Source organism: Panonychus citri, unplaced genomic scaffold (assembly GCF_014898815.1).
Source record: "Panonychus citri isolate SS breed McGregor unplaced genomic scaffold, ASM1489881v1 Contig00111, whole genome shotgun sequence".
Taxonomy (NCBI): domain Eukaryota; kingdom Metazoa; phylum Arthropoda; class Arachnida; order Trombidiformes; family Tetranychidae; genus Panonychus; species Panonychus citri.
The window spans coordinates 1-25,252 of NW_026515516.1; the positions used below are offsets into that span (position 1 = coordinate 1).

Here is a 25,252-nt window from a genome sequence, read left to right on the forward strand (position 1 = left end):
ATAACAATGAATGGAAAGATGAGGAAAACAAGAGAGCCAGTGAGTGAGAGTGAGAGATGATGATGAGGATAGAAAATGATTCAAATGATGAGGAAGAAGTGAAGTAAACATGAGGAAACATTTGATTTTATTTAAGTGGATCTCATATCAACTTGAGACATTGTCAAGTAAACTTAACTTAACCATCAAGACTAATCGTCATCAAATGATAATCTGATCATCAAGTGATATTGTAAACAATTAAAATTCATTTTCTAATCAATTGTACATTTAATTATCGAAAAAAAAGTTATCGTAGTAATCAAATCCTCATCATCATGTATCTCACGTCAATGTAAATATTGTTGTTGTGTCTCATCAACTAATTGGATTAATAATAACAATCATCATCATCATAATCACCGTAATCGTAAATCAAATCATAAATTTAACAAACACAACAATGGATTTAATAAATTTGTTAATCATAAATCATCACAATCTTCATCTTCATCATCGTTATCATTATGGTTAACATCATTAACCAAACATATTCAATTTAGTGTTGGTGAAATTTTAATCAAAATTAAATCTTCATTAAAATTAACTGGATCAACTATTGATGATAATAATCAACGAAAACAACATTATTGTAACAGTTTAACCAAAATTTATCTCATCATCATTTTAATCACTTTCAGTGTTTATGCTAATTCAATTCCTGGTGATTTCGTTCATGATGATATTGAGGCGATTGTCCGAAACCCGGATGTAATTGGAACCAACAATTGGTCAGCAATTTGGTTAAATGATTTCTGGGGTCGCCCAATGTCCGATCCCTTGAGCCATAAATCATATCGACCCTTGACCATCCTAACATTCAGGTAAGACAACAATCAGTTGAACAATTAAATCTAATCCTTCAAAACAAATTAATCCGACAACTCTTATTGATTAAAACCCTTTTCCTTAATTGTCATTTGTTTTTATTGTTCATCATCAATTGTTTATCAATGTAACAGTTTAACATTTTGATTGTGATGGTTTGAAAATAATAAATCTTAACTACTAATTGGTTTAATCAATTAAAATATGTTTTAAATTTGTTGATTGTTAACAATTAACTACTAATCCCAATTATCCAATGGATAATCAATATAAATGATTTTCAATACAATCACTTGGGTAAAGGAAAACAATTAATCAGATGATTAAATGTATTGATTGTGAATGATTATCTTGAGTTTGATTATTATTATCATCTTGATCTTGTTATTAATGAAGATGATTAATCAAAATTGATTTGAATTGTTGTGAAACAAAAATGTCAAATTGATTAATGAAAGTTAATTGTCAATATTGATGAAACTTTTTGTTTTCTTATTTCCCAAGTGAGAGATATGATCATTTTCTTGATCGTCAACAATTAGGTTCAAACTGACAACAATTAATTGTAACAATTAACCAAATAACACATACACACACACTCATTCAGATGAAATGATTCAGTTAATCATACATAACAATTGATTAACTAATTACATTAATCAATTAAAGTGAACCGATGAAAGTAACAAAAAGTAATCAAGTTAAAAGAAGCAAAAAAAAAACTCAATCAACATTTTTTTTTGCTGGTTTACTTTCATCGGGAAAATTAAACTACCACTAATTGTTACGCTAATTTCTAGTTAATCAATTAGTTGATTTAATTAATCAAATTAACCATTGGCAAAAAAAAGAAGTAAAAGTGATTAAACTAATTACAATTGACTTTTCCAAGTGATTAACACCAAGGAAAGAAAATGTAACTTTGAGAGTAACAAAGTTTTCGTTTGAAATTGAAAATCTTATTGGTAGATGAATGGGAAATTCTGATGATTGGAGATTCTTGAAACTTGAAATGGTATCGGAAATGATTCACCATGAAGAGGCTGAGGTGGAAATCCATGTATATGAGAAAATGTAATAATAATTCAATGGGAGGAAAAGGATGGAAGGTGGAAAAAAGAGAAAAAGTTGACGACAAGATGAATAATGCATCGGGTGGAAATTCGAGATTCATGTGGAAAAGTTTTATTCTTCTGAGAAACAGAATTTCGTCTGGAAATGATGATGAATTCTCTTGGAATGATACTTATGAAAGGAGAGAAAGAGAGATTGAAAATTTTGTTCTAAAAGAGAGAGAAAGAGAGAGAGGGAGAGAGGAAGAGAACAACTTGACAATAATCATAATACATAATGATGAATGAGAATTCACATGAGATAAATTCAGGGGAAATTCAGAGTGTGTTGAGACAACATGGAGAAACATAATGACAGTGATAACATTTCATGAGAGGTTTTGTTTTGGTTGTAGAAAGAAAGTAAATTTGTAAATAGAGAAGAGAGAAAATAATTTTCGAAAGGAGAGAAAACGAAAAATTTTCATTCGAATCAATAATGACAATAACCATGAAACTCATGGGGTAGAAAAAGACAGACAGATAGAAAGAGAAAAGTAATAATTATAATCATTGTGGAGGATATTATGAAATTCATGGTATTCAAAGATTACAGTTCAAGGTTAACTTTGAGTTACCAGAATTGAGATAAACAGTATTACTTTTCAGGGTGAACATGATAATTACTCATTGAGCTTGAATGATGATGATAATAATGTTAATGATGACAATATGTAATTGGTTCTGGTTAATTGTTGTTACTCATTCATTAATCAGAATCTTAATCTGTCTTCAGGATATTCCCTTTTCCATTTGGAGAGAACAGAAAAAAAGTAAGAGAAAATCACAGAATTATCTTCAATATTCATCTTCCATATCAGCTATTATCTCTCTCTCTCTCTCTCTCTCTGCTTTTATCATTTCTCTTTATCTTCCTTTTCTTTTGGTCAATTACCTTGAACATTTTTCATCATCATCAGTTGCTCATCCTCATTGTTTCCAATGTTAAAAGCAAAGGGAAAGATGAGGAAGAGAAAAAGAGAAGAGAGAAAAAAACTTGATGAACATTATCATCATCATCATCATCTCCCACTTCATCCTTTAGTTGTTTTCATCATCTCATTTATCCCAATAACTGCAATGATTGATAACCTAATAAGTGATCAAGTGATATATTAAAAAAAATCACATATTCCAATGAAAACAAAGATGAAAAAAGTTCAGAGATTTAGATAATGATGATTAACAGATTTATGGTGATGACACTGAATATGAGTCATGATGATGATGGTGATAAAATTTTCCCGCTTCTCTATGATAAGATAATGACATACTTTCTCTTTCTCTTTCTCTCATCACGATTATCATCTCTTCATCATTCTCAACATCATTATCATCTTACATGGTGAACTTTTTGTTCATTCCTCTTGATTGTTGCATATTATTCAATCATCAGATGAGATAAATCAGTTAAGAGAATCAACTTTATCTTCATCATTATCATCTCGCTCTCTCTCTTTCAACATCTTGACTCTAAATTTTTTATCATCATCATCTTAACCCACCATCCACCTTCCACCTTCCACTTTCCTCTTCTCCTCATCCTAGAAACCATTGTATTCATTTTATTTGAATTTAGATGAAATGAGAAAAAAATCCTCGAATCATCTTAACAATTTACTCTCGACTTTAATTAACTTTCACCTTTTATTATGTAGCCCAAAGTTAATTGAAAAAAACCAATTTTCATACAAATTAAACTCTCCACCTTATGAGTGAACAATTTAATTGAAACAATTAAGAAACAATTTAAATAATCATCAAGAGAAACAAATCAGAAATCCTTTAAATCCAATTTGATTCAGAAAATCAGCCAACTAAATGAAATAAGTTTCTCTCTCTTTTTTAGTATCAATTGAGTTTAAAAAAGTAAAACTTTTGACCCAATTTATAAATTGTGAGAATTTAATTTGATTGTTGATGATTAAAGATGAAGGATGATCAGGGAAAGGTGAATAAAAGTAAATGTTGGTGAAATATTTTGTTAACTTTTTCTTTTTCTTTCCAAAATAGAATCTTTGATTCAATGAGGGTTTCATATTATTCCAACTGAATAGACTAGACTTTTTTGTCAGAACTTTTTTCTTCTTTTTCTTTTCCAATTCTCTGTCCCATCTCCACATATAAGTAACCAGATTTTCATTCGCCATGTTTTCCCACCATCATTTTTACAATTCTTACGCCTAACAAATTGAGTTTCAATTGAAAGTTCGTACATGAAAAGTTATACAACTTATCGACTACAACAACAACAACAACAACAACAACTTGAGTCTCACTTTCAATCACCTTTTATCATCTGTTTTTTTCATCTTCAAACTAACATGATGATAATGATAACTGGAAATAGAGTAAAAAATTCAATCTTTTTTCCTGTGAATTCAATGAACCACGAATAGTAAACTTATGATTACTAAAGTGATTCAAATGTTTTACATGGAATCCAAAGGAGGAAATTGCTATCAGAATGAAATCTTTCAGAACTTTCTTAGGGAAAAGTTCACTTTTCGATATAATTCAAAATAATTTCCAACTTTTTTACTTCTTCCATTTCAATGATGACATTTTCCAACCTCATAATCATCAACATTAAGGACACACACACAGAGATTCACTTTAAAAATGAAATTTTGGAATCATGAATTGATAGAAATATCAGATTCAATTTGAAAGACGTAAAATTTCATGTAAATCATTTGAATATAATTCAAAATCATGATTGAAATTGTAACTCAATCCAAATGAATATTCAAAACATCGAGCAGATTTTAAGTTTACTCTTGAATAAATTACAGAGATAAAACCAATTGAATTCATTAATCATGATTAATTGAATGGATTATCACCAAGGGTAATTAACTTTAATCGTGATTAAGTGAAAACTTTCATTGGAAAAAATTTCAAACTACAGGGCATTTCACCAAATTTCCAACAAGTTTTTCTTGAATAACTTTTTTGTTTTTGAGTGTTCAGACTCGAGTTATGGTAGTTTAGGCCATACTCCGTTGTCATATTAAAATATCAAGGTCATTCCGGTCATTTTGTTAGGATACAGTTTCAAGGTCATTTGATGATCACAGTCGATTCAAATTTAAAAAACCAATATGAACCTAAATCACAAATCATCATCATCACCCAGATTCCCATGATGGAGTCCCTATCATGGATTCATATGAAAAAGATAATATAATTTAAACTCTCAATGTAATAACAATAAGATGAGTCACTAAATTTGTCAACAATAAAGACAAACAATCAATTTGAAATTAACACCTTTGTTGTTCAACAAAGTGGCTCGTTAATTTAGTTAGTAAATTGCTGAGTTAATCTGATTTCTTAAAGCGTGTGAATTAGTTTTGAATTGTTTCAATTTCATGGTGGGTGAAGGATGAAGATGAGGCAAAGTAAGAAAAAAAACTTCCTCAACAATTTAATCGGTTTTTTTACTTCAAATTGGAAGATAAAAGTTTCCAAACTCATCATCATCAAGATCATTATCTCAACCTCATCAAGACACAGTAACAAGAACATGAGATAATTTACCCTGAAAATCCAATTCGAATAGGAGATTATCATTTAGAGAGAGAAAAAAAACGAAAAAATTTGTTCGAAGAATAAGAAAGTTCTAACCCTCAGTCGAAATAATTCCAATTCATTATTTGAAGAATAAAAAAAAAATACTTACCTTCTTTTTCCATGGTGCATGAGAAAGAGAAGGAGGAACATTCGGATTAGCATGAATCAATTTTTTTCGAGTTCGAGTTCAAGTTCGATATATTATTTTCAATTCGAAACATTTATTTTCTTTTTTTTCTCTCTATTTTCTTATTCTTTTTTTATTTCTTATTCCTTACCATTCATCTCATTGAGTTCGAACTTTTCTCTCCCTTTTCATCCTCATCTTCTCATTGTTGTTGTATCATCTTTATCTTCCCATCGACTTCTAATACACTTACATCTTCTCTCTCTCTCTCTCTCTCTCTCTCTCTCTCGTCCTTTTCTCTTCACCCCTTGAATGATAATCGAAAATCGATAAGAACAGAAAACAAAAATTCTTAAGAACTGAATATAAATACTTTGAGATGATGATGAGAGAGAGAGAAAAAAAATATCATCTCTTAATTGGGTTCTTCCGCTAAAATGATTCTTCCAACTCATTTTATTTCATCTTCTTTATCATCTTCAACATCTTTCCACCTCCCACCAAACTCTACCCCTCTCATCATCAGCTACAGTATCATCTTGGATCATCTTTACATAAGCAAAAGAGAGAAGAAAAAAAAACTGTTCGAAAAAAATTCTATCTTTCAGATATTGAACAATGAGCTTTGAATATCATGAAGATGATAATGATGATGATAAGGAAGAGTGTGTGTGTATATATATCTCATCATAGATGATGAAATAAACTTTGGAAAAATATTTATCCTCGAAATTTACAACTAATATTTTCGTTCTCTATTTAATTTCCTGGTTATCGAAACTGGGTGATAAAAGTTCAAGCTCAATATTCAAATTTTTGGGTTCATCTCATAGATTTTGCTCTCTCTCTCTCTCTCTCTCTCTCTCTCTCTAAATATTTTTCTTTGCGTTTCCGGAATCAAAAGCTTCTGATCATAATCATGGAGGAAGAGCACAAACTTCCGCTTTCATCATTTGAGCAAATTTCATTCCCTGAATGTTTATCTTATTCAGTTTCAGCTGAACATAGACACTTGTACAACATCCTGAAGAAAAACCCTTTTGTGATGATAAATATATTTAAATGGCAGAGAAGAGAAAGAAGAAAAAAATAAGAAAAAAGTTCATGGTAAATATATTATTCCTAATATACATAAATAACAGAATCATCATTCTGAACTTTCAGAATCATTATCATGATTACATAAAGTAATAAATATATATAAATTCATGGTAATCTTTTCACTCATTTGTATCGGAAATTATTTTTGTTACCAATAACATTATTATCGTGACTACATTAAGAAAATAATAATAATAATCATCATTATATTATCATCATCAGATTATCACACCTAATTAACTATTCATTAAATCAATCATCTTCCTAATCACCTTAACAAGTTTGATTGATCTCACGATGATGATCATCACCAACATCATGATTATCAGCTTCATTGATGATTAAGACATTATAATATTAATGGTTTTCATGATTCCTTCAGATTCAATCTGAATCCACAATCAATCAGAATTTTCAATTAGTTGCTGTTGTTTTTTTTTCACCATCCAAATACGATAAATACATTGTCCAAAGATTCATGTATCTCAATCATGGATGATAATCAATTCTGATGCCTTTGGAAAACGTGAATTGAATCAGATTGAATTGTTTGATTAACTTTTACCAATCAACAATTCAGTGAGCCAGTCAAATGAAATAAAATCAGATAACATTGATAACAATTTGATTCAATTTTGAAAACCAAAAATGAGGCAATAGGATGAAAATGATGATGAGATAAGTTTAAGGATGAATCAAGACCAATATCCATGAAAATTTCATGATAACTCAAACCTAATAAATGATGAAACATGTAGTATTTATATCATGATGATAAAACTAAAAGCCTTAAGGGTATAATAATAATAATCATAATCATAGTAATACAACATTTACATTCAGATGATGTTCATTAATTTTCAGGTAGATCAGCAACAAATCATAATGAATGAACATTTCTACCTGAACCTTAATAATTTTTTTTCTCCATGAGATTCAACATGAAATTGAATAATATCCAATGTAATGTAATAAAATGATGATGAAGATAATCAGTTAAACTTGTATATTACATGGAATGAGATCTGTTCACAACAACAATTTACAACTAATCATGTATCTAAAATGAACAGGAACTCTTTTGACTATTCAACCCACCGGTGGGAATTTACTCTCATGAAAAGTAAAGGAAAAAGTTATATTATTATTTTTTTCAATCCTCGATTCGGTGGCGTGATTATTATTACATTGACTATTGACGCGTGTTAACATTATTTCATATTTTCTGGTTTTCATCATCATCAGTAGTAAATATCATTCCCTGAGGCGTTGTTCAGAGGATGATAAAGGTAGAAGGTGGATATTGATGGCGGTGGTGGTGGTAAAAAGTAAAAGATCTCAGTTGATGGAGGGAAACAAAAAGATAAACTAAATTGAGTGCAATTTATTTCCAGTCAAAGGGAATTACTTTTAGCAGTTAGAACTTTTTTTTTCTCTCTCTCTCTCTCTTTTTCTGTTGTTCACCTTCATCCGTATCCGTATCCGTATCATCATCATCATCATCATTATATCAATCTATTAATAATAAGATTTCTACAAGTGAAATGTTGTCAAAAAAGGTGAAGATAAAGGATCGAGATATAATATGAGTGATATGATGGAAGAGGAAGGAAAAAAATCCAAGTTCCAATTCACAATTATCATGGATTTTTTTTCCTTTTCCCTGAAAAAACAAAATAACTGACCAATCAAAGTACATATAATATTATCCGATTGATTGATATCTATTGATGAAGTGTTTTCTTTTGCTCACCATTATCATCATCCATGTAATAGATGATGATAATGTTAGCATATCATCATCATCTTCAATCATTTGGTAGAGAAATGATATTTAATTGGAATCACAGTTTTGTTGATTCTGAAAGTTATTTACTTTTCCTTTAAGGTGAACTGTTCATGATGAATGGTCAGTATTTTTAAGATAAAATGAAGATGAGGAAGAGGAAAAAAAATTAGATTTGTATTTATGAATGGAAGGTGACAATGAATGAGGATGATAGAGATAATTATTCTTATGTTGAGAATAAGGAAGATGAGGAGATTTCAAGTAGGGATTGGGAGTGGAAATGGGAAGGCTTCGGACGGAAATTGATGGACAGGGAACAGTTTTCTTTGTTACAGAATTTAAGACTTATTTCCTATTTCGACATGAGTTTTTTTCTCTATTCAGATGGATTTTCCTTCATCTTTTTCCCCAATATCTTCAACCGCCTCTTCTTTTTCTTCCTCTTCTGGATTCATGTTCTGTGAGCAATTACATGTTCATGTTGTGAGAAGAAAATAGTAAAAGAAACCATGGAAAATGAAGATGATGCCAGAGAAAAAGTCTCTTCATCTCTCAACTTACTGGACAAAAGTTTCTTTTCGCTTTCTCTAACTTAATATTTCCCTAGAAGGAAAGAAAAAACTTTTCTTTTCTTCCATCATCATCGTAACTACAACCACCATGATCATGACAATCATTATGACGAAAGTGACCTAATTTGTTTGAGTGAGATGAGGACAAACAAAATATACAAATAGTTACATTGAGTCGAAAACTGATTGATCAGATTTTTGTACAAACATTTCAAGCTCAATCATTATCATCACCATCAGAATCCTACACATGGACATGAGAAAAAAAAATCGAAACCAGAGTTCAAAACTTTTGTAAACTTTGTTGTTTCGTCGATTGGAAAATCAGGTCAAATGAACACATATCAAAATATGGATCACTATTTTTCCTTTAAACCCTAACGTTAAAAAATCTCCACCGTACTTTCACCCACCCTGAAAAAGGAAAAGAGATTCAGAAGAAGAAGAAAAAAGTTCTTGAAATAAGTGAACCTAAAATCTGTTATAAATGATGCTTATTGTGTTAAGAATACATTGATATTGATATAATATACAAAAGGGATTGAGTTGAAAACTAAACTATCTCAAGATATACTGTTTATCCTTATTTATCAAGATATAAACTGGCAAATGATATTGACAGGGAGAGAGAGAGAGAATGAGAGAGTGGGAAGTGGTATATGGAAGAGAGGATAAACACAGGAGAAAGAGAGAGAGCGAGAAGGAAAGATGAGAAGATCAAAAGAGATTCTATTCTGTATTTAACTTTTTTTTTCGAAAAAAAGAAAAATTTTCTCTTCCCTTCTATCCAATCATTATCATCTCTATTTATCTTTCATCCCATGATAAGAAAGTGATTCAATCCATGGGTGTTGATGATGACTTTAAGAATGAAAGAACTGAGAATCATGGAGACATCAGCTTGATAATCATCATCATCAACAACAATAAAGTATAACAACAATTTAGTCTCATCATCAGAATTTTTTTTTATATTGAATTGCTATTGATAGAAATTGTCTCAATAATAATCAAGGTAATGATGATAACGATAATAAACGAGCCTTGGAATCGTTAAAAATATTTTTCGTTTTTTTTTGTTCATTCCAAGGAATTGAAATGGTTTTCGATTCATTTTTTTCATTTCTTCTTCTCTCGATTCAACTTTCACCATGAATTCAGTTAAACATGATAAGTGTCCCTGTGGTGTGAAAAATCATCATCAATTGTGTATACCAACAATTACCTTTTGACAATTTAAGATTTTCGATTCTTGAAAACTTGAAACAACAACAATTTTCAATCGTTGATTATATCAAATGTTTCTTATTCACATTTCATGAAAATAAATCTTGCAACTTTCACCTACTGTCCACTCAGTGTGTCCACTTTGATTTCACATTTTCCATGAATCATTACAATTAAATATCTTTCGAAATCAATAACTTCTTGTTATCTTAGTGATCTTTTGATTTGAAAAAGTTTCAAAGTAAATATCATTTGGTAGAAACTATTACATGATAATTTATGATTCTTTCAAATGAATTTCCATGAAAAGTTCATCGATACAATATAAACCAGTAGTATATTCATCTCATAGGTGTGGGCAGCAGAAAATTTCAAGAATAAATTTCCGGCCTGTCAGTCATCAAATTAAAAGAAAGTAATGAGAAGCCATGACAAACCTTCAGGGTTTTCATCATGTCACAATAATAATAATCACAATCAACGATTCAAAACTATCATCATCATGAACAACAACCAGAATTCAAAGGTTACACCTTGAACCTTGGAAAAAAAAGTTCATACTTAAGATCACATTTTTCTCAGCCTTTCGCAAGAATATGAAGGAAGATGAAGAGACACCAGTATATATAAACAAGACAAATAATAGTAATTGAAATAAAGAAGAAAAAAAGAAGAGAAAACTTTGTTGGAGAAAAAAAAAGTTTCGAAACAAAGAGACAACACTTTCAGAACTTTTCGTAAGTGAAAAGGTAGAGAAAAAATTCACCAGAGAATCGAGACAATTTTAATAGAATAATCTTCGATAGAGAAATGTGAATACATTGGAGACGAAAAACTTTCCCTCTTGGAGGAAAAAAAAGTTCAATTTCTTTCCACTCAAAGTGGAAAACTTTAACCTTCCACTCCCAGAATTCAGTTCACCCCTTTTACCATGAAAATACAACAATGATACTCAAAGATATTCAGCTAGAGAGATAATCATGATGATGAAATGTAACAAAAATATAAAAATGACAAAATTTTCACCCAAAAAAAACATTGAAATTGAAGATTCAATTTATTCAAACAAAAGGTAACCAAATGTCACTTTGCCTGAAATTGTGAAATGTTAATCAACCAGTTAGTTAATATTATCATGATAATGAGCCAACTAATTAAAACTGAGAAATACTTGCTAATATTAATCATGATAATGATGAAAATGTTGATAATCATAATCATATATCCCTATTGAATTAACCAGGGGAAACGATTGATTATAATCAAAGACTAACTTGATTTAGTTTCTGTGTATAAACAATCAGCCAGATCTAAACCTCTGGGTACCAAGTATTATATTCAAAACAATTTAATCAATCACTGATTAGATTTATTTTCTAGGTTCTATGAGTGCAGCAATTAGCTAATTGTTGATACACAATCCAGATTGTTTCTAGGTTTTCATTTTCTATCAAGTTAAAAATATTGGATAAATGTGATTTAATTACCAAGTAAATTGTTTTATTACTTGTTAAGATTAAATTTCATTACAATTTATTTATTTTATCGCAACAGAATCTAATATCATGATGATTATCATCATTATCATCATTTGTATTACAATGTCTTCAGATATATTATATAATATATTCACATAGATGGAAACATTATCAAATTAATTTTGATTATATTATCAAGATGCTTGATGAATTGATGGTTGGATAACAATTACGTTATGATAATAACATGATATAAATAATAGATACAAAGTCTATGTGAATATTTGAATTGAATGTTTGAATCTGTGGTGGAAATGATATTGAAAAGGGCCAAGAAAATTTTCATTTATTCAGTCAAATTGATCAGCAGAAAATGAGATGAAAATTCTGGTCTAAGATGATGAATCGTATTTACATTTAAGTCAACAACTAAATTCTGACCTCTATTATTATTCAACAGAATTTGAATGATAATGACAATTCATGATAATGCTGGTAATTGAATTAGTAGAATCGATAAGCAGCTTCAAGAAATTGAGAGCTGCAACTTTTTTCTTGATTTTATTTCAAAATTTATCATCAAATTAAAAGAAAGAGAGAGAATTTTTTTCAAATTGTCGAAATAAAAAAAGTTCTGTCAGATGATATTATTTCAATGTCGAAGGTCAATCTTAAGATTAGTACGATGGTCGATCCTCTGAATTTCATGTTCCACTTTTTTCTTCATCCATTGAACATTATTAACTTTGACATTTCAAGATTAATATCATTATGTAAGGATGAAAGATTATCCTTCATGATGAAAATGAAGATGATAAGGAAGACAAACTGGGAGAAAATGATTATGGCGAAAAAAGAAAGATAAAAAAGAGAAATGAGAAAATTGAAGAGAATGTATCGTCTTTAGATCGTTTTCTTTTCTTCGAGTTCTAAGTAAAAATCAAGAGACAGAAAGAAAATAAAGAATTGGGTTAAATCGATATATCGATGGAAACTGAATGATGAGTTATGACATTCGAATGAAACATTTCAGGATAACATTTTCCCTCCAATTCTTTTTTTCCCACTCCGATTACCCACTTTTCTTTTCTGTTGAATAGTATTCAGTTCAGATTTTCTAACATATTCGAGATTGCCATGTATATATTAATAAAAAGAACGAAAAAAAATTTGACTCAAAGTTTCGAATAAATGAAAATCGAAGTGCTAAAAGATAAAGAGATAAAAAAATTCTGATACTTTGTTGGGTCAAGAATTTGAATGGAATAGAAAAAATTTACACAAAATAATATCTTTTTCTACTTGGAATAAGTTGAGGAGAAAGAGAAACAAAATGTTATAATCAATATCGAATTGACATTTATTCAACTAATAGAATTGATTGCAAATTCATGAGAGACTAGAAGATAATATCATTTTCGATGAGAGAGAAGAAAATAAATATTCCATTGGAAAATGATTATGTAATTGTACTCAAGTCTCACTCCCCCTTTTTACCTAAATATCAGATGAAAAGCTAATGTAAACCTAACGATTATGTAATTAAATTCAATAATAAACCAATAATTTCCTGATAACATGGTAAACATTTCGCTCCCCATAGAAAATGCTCAGTTCCAGGAAAAAAAATATCAACAGTAAATTTCCCATCATAGTTTTCATGAATATGAGTGAATATCTTATAGCAATATAAGATTATCACTACATAGCAATTATTATAATACGATAAAGGTAAGAACAGAAAGAGAGAGAGAGAGAGAGAGAGAGAGAGAGAGAGAGAAAGCATAGGAAACGGAAATTGAGATAGAAAAAAATTCTTGACCCAATTTTTTCCTTCATCTCTTTAATGCTAAGTCCAAAATTGAAAAATTCATCATTCCAATTTATTTTTCATCCTTATCATCATCATGTCATTCACATATTGTTGAAGGGTTTCCGTTAATAAGATGATGAGGATGATGATGAGAAGGGATGAAGATAGGGAATGGTTAACAATGCGAAAAAATAACAAGGATTTTCAAGAATGCTGATTCAAGGGAATCTCATTTTTTTAATAAGTTATCAGCATCCTTATGGTTTCCATGATGATAATACCCAATGATGATGAAGGGATAGATCTGATGGATGATGAGGTTTTGATAATCTAATCTTATTTTGGTTTATATCTGAAACAATCAACCTGAAAAGTGGGAATAAAAAATTCATCAAATTATCTAAGCCTTAATGCTGACATTTAATACTTTTGATTATTAGTTTTTTTTTGTTCATTTTTATTATCAATCACAAGAACAAATTTCTTTCTCAACCATCACCATGATGCTCATGAACATTTCTGTGATGATAATGTTTAATAACTGAAAAAAAATGTCTATAAGTTTCTCGTATATGGGAAATTAAGGTTTTCCATTCAACTAATTTAATATAACAATCCAATGGTAGAGATAATCAAATCCCCGGTAAATGATAATGAGACTTTCAACTTGATTTGATAATAATTTGATATTAGATTGACATGAGGTGTTTCTGGTTGAATTTCCCACCGCCACCTCGACCGAAATTACTCTTGAATTTTATCCTTACCATGAAAATCCTTCTTCTCATCATCTGAACAAGTGAAAAGATAATAAAATGAGAAAAATTTGTTCACCAAGGTAACTAACCAGTTCCATTGATTTAGTTTATCACTTTATCCATGAATTAACCAGAATTTTCAGACTCTTTTTATAGTTTTCAGGGTGATTATCATAATTGTTTCTTTGCTGATGATGATGAGGGAAAAAGTCTTAAAGATGTACCTTGAAATTAAGAGGGATTATCATGAGGATTTTTTTTGCTTCTTTTCTTTTCATTAGTCGATTTCTCATCTTCTTTCCAGCCATAAGTTCCCAAACTCACAATTCAGGATAAAAGATTATCATTTCCTTATTAAATCTTTGTTACTTTTATCATGAATTATCATCATGAATATGATTTAGGAAGGAGAAAAAAATTCTTAATCAACTGAGAGTAGTAACAATAGAGGAGAAGTACGTAATGTCTCATGGAAGAGAGTGAAAGAGTAATGAAAATGTTCATTTTCCATGTAAAAATCCTATTGTTTCTCATTCTCTTTCCACCCCCTCAATTAATTCACAGAAGGAGCAAAGTAATAAGCAGAGAGAGAGAGAGAAATGATGATAATAATTTCATGGTGACATATTTTCCCTTCCTCTAAACTCAGAGCACTCAGAACTTTAGGAATTATTTTTTCATTCAAAAATCCAGATTATGGTGATATTTATTTCCTTGTAACTTTTACTATTAACATTTCCCAATTGTAAATGTAAAACTTTCATGCTGAATAAAACAACGACTCTCTCTCTCTCATACCAAATGATTATCTTTTATTTATCATAATCATCTCAACAGTTAATTATCATCATAACTGTTAATTGTTTATCATTATGGTGATCACAGTTAGTTAATTAATAAAAGTAATTTAACTTTTGTTTTGTTTTTTTTTGTTTTTCCTCATTCATTTCTTTCATTAACTAACAAGTAACATTGTTTTTGTTTACACAATATGATGATCATGATAATGAGATACATTAATAAGCTTAATCAAGAAGCCTCATTAAGTGTATAATCATTAATGATATATAATAATTTACCATGATAATGATGATGGAAACTGACAATTTGAATTAGTTGAATAGGAAAACTTTTTTTCTCTTCCCATCGAATTTGAAAAGTTAGAACTTTTTTTCCTCTCGTTCTATTTACAAAAAGTAATCATTTCGTTGACAACATTTTCATGTTACTCATTTATAATATCATTTGTTTTCCACTTTGTTATAAAACGTTGGGTGTCAAATAACAGAGCATGTTGATTGGCATGGATGATGATGATGATGATGATGAAATGCATTTACTATCATCATTATAAGATGAGACATTTGACTCATGATGGTGATAGTTTCTAATCTTGAACAACAATTGCATCTCGATTTTTTTTGGAAAAAGTTTGGACAGAAAAAAAGTTCTGAAAACATTTTGATGATAATTCTGAGAGCTTGATGATGATAGTTTAATACATTCAAGCTATTTAACTTCATCATTATTGAATTTGAAGAAAATGATGATAATCATCATCATAAGAAATGATGATGATGGTAAAGATTTAGGACCGTTAGATATTAATGATGATATTAAGATGATTCTACTTTTCATCCTTTTCTTAGTAGATGAAGATGAAAAAATCTGATGTTCATCTATTGAATTTCTCTCTCTCTCTCTCTCTCTCTCTCGACTAGTGATAAACATCATGATGATGATAAGGAAAAGTTGATGGAAAAGTTTTTGTGATGAAAAAACAGATAGAAAAAGAAAGAAGGAATCAATGTGATGAGCCTTTTGGGAGCAACTTTTTTCCTCATCATCCTTATCATCATTCTCATCATCATCTTAAAGTGTCTCATTTCGTCGTTGAGAAAACGACGAAAATAAAGAGAGAGAGAAAAAAAATATTCGAGATAAACATTCAAAAGAGAAAATAATTCATTCCCACTCTTGAGCTTTCCGAACAGAATCTTTATTATCCTCATCTTCATCTTCTTTTCCCATCTTTACAATTTAATTCAAAGAGAAAATTTCATTTCTTAATCATCATTCTCCCTCATCATCATAACTTGTAGTTCCTAAACCATGTAAACAGATTCAGATGAAGAAAATGAAAGAATAATTTTTTCATCTCTTATTCAGCATTTTGATGATTCTGATAACAATTGTATCACTTTTACTGGAATAATATTGTTACATTACTGATGAAATGTTATCAAATTTTGTGTTGTCGAGTTGACAGAAAATAAGAAAGAGGAAAAGGAAAGAGAAATGAGGAAAAAAAATTCTTTTCTCAATTCAATGAATTTCTAATCAATTTTGAGAAGGAAAATATATATAAGTATCATGGGGTGGAGATGGAAAATAAAAATACCCTTCATGATAAGAAGATTATCTCCATGTGAAGGAATTGATGAATTTTCAAGTAGATAGACCAAAGTAAAAGGTCAATAATAACAACAACAATTGATAAATTCTGAATTCAATTCAATATATTCTATTTATCTCTTGGACATCTTACCTTTTCCCTGAAAGTTTTCCAACTCCCGGTGGTTAAAATTTGATAAAAGTTTCATCGCCGGTCAGATTTTAACATAACCTTTTCATCATCAATAATAAACGATAAAATTTTGCGGAAATTGTATCGATAACATGAGCTCCCAATGTATTGACAGCATTTGCCACCCACTTTGACTTCATGAAATATGAATTCATTTTCAATCCGTATAATTTTATCATGAAAAACAATGAGTAATATATTTCATGAGATTATCAAGTGAGAAAAAATTTATTCTCATCTTGAATGAATCAGGGAAAAAAGAGAAAAATATAATAATGAAAATCTTCATGGAATCAAAATGATAATAAACAATAAATGTCTTCGAGTATAAGTTATCACAATTTTCGATCATGAATCATCATTGAACATTATTCAGTTTCTTTTTCAAAGGTGAAAAAATAGAATAACAAAAGTTAGCATTCTACATGTGAGATGATAATTAGAAGAGCAGATGAAAAGTTCATTGTGAATTATGAAAAAACAAAAGAAAAAAGTTCTGAAACAATTTTTTCTAAATTCTCTACAATTCCAAGGTTCCATGAGAGAGCGAGAGATAGAGATGGATAGATAATTTTCCCATGTAGACACTGATGAAAATCTCATTTATGATTTCCTTTTAAAAAAGAGATACAGAGAAACATTATTCAGATTTAATATCATGATAATTTTCATCAGAATTTTATTCCTCCTTGGTAAATGTAAATTTCAAATCTCATCATGAAGGAAATGATTCCAAATCTTTTGAACCGGAAGAAACTAGGAATTGAATATATATGTATGTGTATGAATGAATGAATAGTAACACAGAATTGAAACAATGATAATTTAACGTAAACCAGAAAAGATATTATCATGTTATCATGTAATAGAAATGAATAAGAAAAAAAAGTTCAATCTAATTCAGAATGTGAATATTTAATAATAGTTATCATGAAATGTTGCATATGTTGTTATCTATTTATAATTTTTTGTTGTTGTTGAAGAAAATGACTTTTTCATCTTCCTTTATCATCATGACTATCATGCTGATGATGATAATGTCTATGGGATATTATTATCAATACATCCATGAGTAAATATGTATCATGCAAATCACGAGCATCATTGGAGATTATTCAACCGGAAGAAGTTGAAATTGAAACATTTTCAGGATGAACCATTAACTCTGATGATAATCAACATCATTCATTTACCTTGTTGAAATAAATTCCCATTCAAATGTTAACCATGTCACCATGTTAATCACTGATCAGATGAATATTTAATTCTGTGAATTTTCATCAACAAAAAAAGAGTTGGAAAAAGTTTTCTCCATCCTTATCATATATGTATGATATCATGTTCATGGTCATTGAATCATCATCTGAATAACTTTTATTCCCCTATTGAAATCATCATTCTTCTCAGTGATTCTAATTAAATCAAAATTTATCCCCATCACTGAATTATTATCATCATTATCATGCAACTAGGAAATTGTTAGCAACTTATTATTTTGTTATCACAATAAATTGTATTACAAATTATCAATCATGTGTGATATTTATTTATGATTATCATTAACAAGAATATACATTTAGGATTCAGTATATAATAATGTTTACAGGGTTATGGTGGTTAATACTTACATGGACGATTAGTTCATGGGATGACTCATTTATATCCAAAAGTCTACATCATGTAATTGGTTTTTTTTTCGTTAGCAATCAAGTCCATAATTGATATGATTCAAAGTCTTACAAGGAAACTTTCAGCACTGGTCATTTCTATTTGGTCATCAACATAATCATCAGAATGTGTAATAAATTTTCAGGGTCTAGAGAGAGAGAAATGAAAAAGATAATTATTATTATAAATATGTTATCGAACTAAACTGAACTTATCATGTAATGAAAATGTTTCGTATGTCAATATTAGCAAAGGAAAATTGGGAAATATTCAATTAGGAACTTGACCTTATTATTAACACAGGGTGTAACTGTCTCAACTATGGGCGGGTTAAAGGGATAAATGAGCAAGAAGATAATGATTATGGTGATGATAAAGATGATAGAGAGATGGAGAGAGAAGGGAGCGAAAAGTTCAGCTGAAATACTGAAAAAAATTCTGAGCCATGGGAGCATGAAATGGAACCAAAGATCAATGTGGATCTGACATGAGTTCTGTTATTAATGGAGATTCAAGGTGTCTTTTTATCCTCTCTCTCTCTCTCTCTCTCTCTTTTCACCCCATGGTCATCTTGTCTTCTTGCTTATCATCATCATGAAAATTTCCTGTGATTAAGGGAGAAAGAGATGATAACCTTTTCTCCCTCTCCCTTAGATAATTAATTATAGTAATTCGTGTGACCCGGAATTTGGTCAGTTTCCGTGACACTGGCTTATTGGTTAATATGTTAACTATGCTTGGTTTGGTCAAGGGGAAAGTCCATTCAATCCTCTGAATCAACCTTAGCATTTTACCCAAAGATTTTATGTATCTCCATGTAATATTATCATTATATTAATATATATCATTTGATGAATGTTAACCTCGCCTCAATTATTTTGACTACTTTAAATGGCCTCACTATTATAACTACCATACAGATGAATGGACATTGTCCATCTCTCTCTCTTTCTTTCCATGTGGTTCCTCCTTCTAATCATCATCATATTTTAAGGTCATCAGATTCAGACACATCATCATGCTCATTATCATGGATATAACAATTTTCCTTTGGTATCATCTCGTTTTTGGGATATATTAACTTGCCAGTCTGGCTAAATGGTCAAAGATATGGTTCCATTGAAAATTAGCCAATCTCTGGGTCTTTTTTGTTATTCAATCAACCAGAATAATAATGATCATTTCATCAATTATCATGTTATCCTATGGAGTAACATTCTAATAGATTAGGAAACTTAAGATAAAAAAAATTGAAATGCTGATTCTCTCATCATCTTTCTTTATATTGCAAGGTAACATCATGATGTTGTAATATAAAGCTGATTTATATTCTGAATGGTCAGCATGATGGTCAAGAATTTTTTTCATTTGTTTGTTGTAATATTAGTTTCTTTTGTTTTCCGATAAAATTGACGATTAAATGTTAATTGTTGATATTGTTTTATTGTTAAAGTTTCCAAGAGAGAGAGTAAGATGACTTCATTTAACGATAGAATGAGAAAAAATTTCGAGAATTCTGTCCATCACCATGAAATGGAACATAAGAGTTAACAGTTTTTACGGACTTTAACTGACCAAATGTATCAAATAAAACTCATTGGATCGCAAATGATGTCCACTAATAAAATAATATTACATCAAACCAAATGGTCAGTAATTGATGTCCAAGATAACACTAAAAATCCAATATAATAATAAATATGTAGATAAAAGTTGAATGATATAATCTATCGTCATCACCATGAAACATCATCATCATCACAAGTGATAATAAAAAGCAAAATTCAGAAGCATCAAATAATAATAGAAACAAGAAAAAGTAAAGTTATATAAAAATAAAATGGACAAAAACAGTAAAGATCTAAGCTCTGGACAATGGTCAACAGATGAAATAATAAAATGTTTTAATGTTATTTTTGTCCAAAGGTAACAATCAACCTCTAGATACAAATACAGAATTCTGATCAGAATTCTAAGTATGTTATCATGGGGAAGCTACAATATTCTACCTCATGAAAAGTCACCTTGAAAGTAGCCAATGTCCAGTAGATTATCGTCCAAATGAAAATATCACAAGAAGGCAAAAAGATAAAGAAAATATAAATTGTATTTAGAAAAGAAAGACACAATTTTGATAAAATGAATTTTACAATTTTCTAATTATAGTGAGTTAAAATAATCGTCACTATGAATACTCAGTTCAATCAGAACTCATGGTGATAAGGAAATAGCAATAATGTGTGAAATTTCAAGGTTCTCATGTAAGCAAACAATCATGATTATCATCACGATAAACAAGATGAATTGCTGGTAGATTTAGTTTTATTTTTCCTCCAACTGACATGATGAAATACACCAAAGGTTAAAGGATGAGAATGAGAAACAAAAATGAATGAAAACAAAGTGAAACTTTTCATGTTAAACTGAACTTTATGAAACTGAATCTGTCGAGTTGAAAGCTGCTCATAAAGAAAAAAACAATATGAGTTTGTTTATTATTTACCAAAATAAATTATCATAATTCAACCCTTATCATCAGAATTCACAGTTCGAGGGCTTCGATTGAGTTTGTGAACAGTTCTAGACTATTAATATCATCTAGAACTCCATCACTTTCACTCCCAGTTTCCAGCTTTGAGTCTGAATATTATATTACACTTTCAACTCGAAGATGAAGAGTAGCAAAAAAAAAGTGAGCTAAAGTTTTTTTCTCAACGATTGACTGAATGAATGATGACCTTTATACCATGAAACTGAGCAATTTTCTCCATGAAAATATTCCCCCCTTTTACAGCATTTCAACCTGAACTGAATCACGTTCCAGAATAGTAACAAGAGAGACTGAGAATTAAGGGGAAAATATGAGAGAGAAAGAGAGATAGTAAGATGAAAGAACCGTTATTTTTATCTCTCTTTCTTGTCTTCCATGAAGATGATACATTATTATTATCTATTATTAGATGGATGAAGAAATTTCAACATCATCATCCTGACGGATGATCATCATCAAGGTAAATTGAGAGCGAAAACGTTTCATCAATAATAAATCATCACATTTTAATAATAATAATAATCAACTGAATAATAACTAATAGTTAATATCAATTCAACCATGATAATAATAACATGATAATCATTATAATAGTCACTCATCTTGTTTGTTTTCGGAATTTGATCACAATCATTTACCATTCATTTAAATTGGAATAAAAAAAAACTTTTCTATTTTCAAATTCACAGCATTTAGCGGGCTTTTCCAAAGTGAGAGAGAGAGCGAAAATTTTCTCTTTCTTTCTTTAAATTTAAATTCATATCAATGTAAATACTTATGATTATTTATCATTCATTGTTATCATGCTATCTACTTGAACAATTTCAATCAGGATTGATTATCATGGTTGCTTTCAAGTTGATTGTTATAACAACATTATTATTGCTGGTTGATTGTTGATGATTATTTCTTGATTGTTTGCTTTTGGTTCCGGTTCCTTGAAGTTGAAAAGCTTTTATATAATTTTTGTTTCTCTGTCTATTTGTTGTATGTGTTAATGTACATATAAATTTCATGATGAGTTTTCATGGAGTAATTCTTGATTGATCAGATTAATCAGATTAATCGTTATCAGAAAAAAACATCTAATTGCAAAAAAGGCACATGATTGCAAGTTGATTACAGTTAATTCACTGATTATTACTTTTTAATTGATTATATTACAGTTCTGAATATACATGAAATCAGAGTTTACCCTGATGATAAAGTTTTTTTTCATGAGACTCAAAAGTTTCCATTAATTTGATGAAATTGATTCACTCATTTTAATGATGTCGATAAGGAAAAAATTTTGATGAATCGAAGTAAAAAAAAATATTATGCTGATTATTTCATATTCAAATTCAATTTATCATCATCATCATAATCTTTCATGATGATGATCATCAAGATTTCATCAGATTAATTCACTTGAAATAATCTCTTACCTTTAGATCATCATCATCATCAACTGAATCATCATTAGTAACAATTTTCCACCTTTTAGATTAAATCATGTGAGATCATTTTTCATTCAACTATTTCAACGGAAATTGAGAGGAAGATGAAAGATGATTGTGATGATGAGGAAGATAAAAATTCATTGAACCAAACAGGGTGGGGTGAAAATTGTGGATTACTAATGAAGATGATGCAAAATTAAGCCTCGAGATCTTGATGATCAAGATGATGATAAATGTTTGTGAAAACCATAGAGTTTGTGTCTAAATATATGAAGAGCAAGATGAAATAGCCTGAGGGCCTAGTGGTTAGTTTTTTTTTTCACCATCATAATCTTAAGATAACATCAAGTGTATAAACATTGGTACAATAAATGATAAAGGCTAATAATTGTTCATCTTCATAATTATAATCACCATCAATTCACAAGTAACACAATCACATGTATTTATACAGATAATTGGGAGAGTGCAATTGGGAGGAGAGTGGGCAAAGTATCAACAAAGTCAAATATATTTCCACCATTAAATCATATGAATAAATAAACTGAACCAATAAAGTCAATCAAAGAGGAATAGAGAGAGAGAGAGAGAGAGAGAGAGAGAGAGAGAGAGAGAGAGAGAGAGAGAGAGAAAATAAAAATTATCTTCTCTCGTAAATCACATTGTTCTGACCATTAATGAATACTGGACAACCAAACACTCAGAGAGACAAAAAAGTCAAACTGTCCAGGGAAATCTTTATTTCCACCCTCATCTTAATCACAAGTATCTTAATCATGCTCAACGATCAGGTTCACCCTTGAACCTTATTTGCATAAAAAATGCCCTATCACTTCAAAAATTTAATCTAATATCTTAGACTGGACACAATGTTGCAAGATCACGAGCTTAGAGATATTGATTATCATGGTGGCTTGATGGTCATTATGTTTAATGATTTACTGAAAATCTGAAACGTGAATGTAATTAAAACTTGGAGATAAAATCAACTGATCTTTGTCATATTGAATTTATTCAGAGAATCAGATTCATGTTGTTGGAAAAATAGTAATATCAATAATTTATTCAGAATCATGGCCTCAACTTAACCCAGAATATGAATACTCTCATTAATAGACAATTCATTTTCTTACACACTAATAACCTAAAAAGCAATTTTGTCTTACCTTTATCATCTTAACCTTTTCCTCCCTATCCTCATCCCACTCCTCCTACATTGCACCATCATTATACTCAACTATCCACCTACCTGTCTCCACCCTAGAATAGTTCATTATTTACCCTGAATATGATTTCATATCAGCATTGCAAATGAGAATTACGTTGATGATACTTATGACAAAAACACCAAATCTAATCATGAGATTTACGATAGAAACCTGAAAAGTGTAGCATTCCCACTGAATCAATGAGTATGATGAAGGTGAAACTTAGAAAACCTCAGCATCATTTTATAACATTTAATAATCTTTATACATATCTGTAAGTGAACATTTTCTGTTTTAATCAAATTACATAAAATTCAAAGCTCATGATCATGTAGAGAGATAACCAGAATTAATGGAAAATACTGGAAATAATCATTCTTTGCTCTCTCCACTCAGTTTATCCCTCCGATGGAGGATTGAAAATTCAACTGAATATTATGTTCACGCTGGAGAACAATCATCATTTAAAATCTAGAACTGCAACAAGATGTTTCAGATTAATGCAGGGCTATTCAGCTATTTTCGCCAATGTTTTTTTGCAATTTTCTCAGCATTTAAGAGACAAAAAGACTCGAGACTTGAGTGGTATGAGTATGAGCGACACATAATTGTCATATTAAAAGATCAAGGTCATTCAGGTCATCGGTAAAATAACGCGTTTCAAGGTCATTTGATGGTCATTTTATAATTTTCCACGCTTATCCATCCTTATTCATCAGGGTTAGTTAGGTTAATCATCTCATCAACATGAATCTCAACGATCTATCTGATATTTGTTTGTTGGAAATATTTGCTGAATATTTCAATTTCCTAATTGCATCAAATGTTATTCTAGATAGTTGACCAATTTGATGTTGCACTGATAATTTTTGGTGTAGATATTTTGAGGCGGAGGTAACATCTTCCTTACTGACACAACTATTAAAAGAAAAATTTTAATGTTTATCAAGATTTCATGATTGATTTTAATTAGTTAATTAATCGTTCGGCTCCTAAAACTTACATGTTAAGGTTGTGATTTTTTCGTATCAAATCTGACCTTGAAATTTTCCGCAACAAGTTCTTATCAGTACGAAGTTTGACCCCTCAGGTCAACAAGCTCTCGAGTTACAACAATAGTATTAATAATTTTAAAATGGAGTTGAATAGCCTCTCTTTCCTGATAATCATTAGAAAGTCCAAATTTTTTGAACGAAAATTCAGGCTAGAACTGCTGAGCATTTGAAAGCGAGAGAAAAAGTTTACAGTAGCAAACCCTAAGAAAATTTGTTGTATGTATTATATTTTCCCTCCAAAACTTTGATAATTGGAGATGAAGAAAATGAATCAACTATGAATTGAGAGATGATGATGATGATCATTATTTTATGTTCATC

At 29.7% G+C, this 25,252-nt stretch overlaps 1 protein-coding gene across 1 annotated transcript in view; it reads left to right on the forward strand.

Moving 5' to 3' along the window:
* Window positions 1-289: 289 nt before the first annotated feature.
* Window positions 290-25,252, forward strand: part of LOC128389859 (protein O-mannosyl-transferase TMTC1-like) — a gene marked incomplete at its 5' end in the record, with an annotated part of 69,381 nt that continues 44,418 nt past the window's right edge. Inside the window, one exon of the mRNA XM_053349500.1 lies at window positions 290-863. Coding sequence (XP_053205475.1) covers window positions 290-863 — 574 coding nt within the window. The remainder of the gene's footprint in view (window positions 864-25,252) is intronic.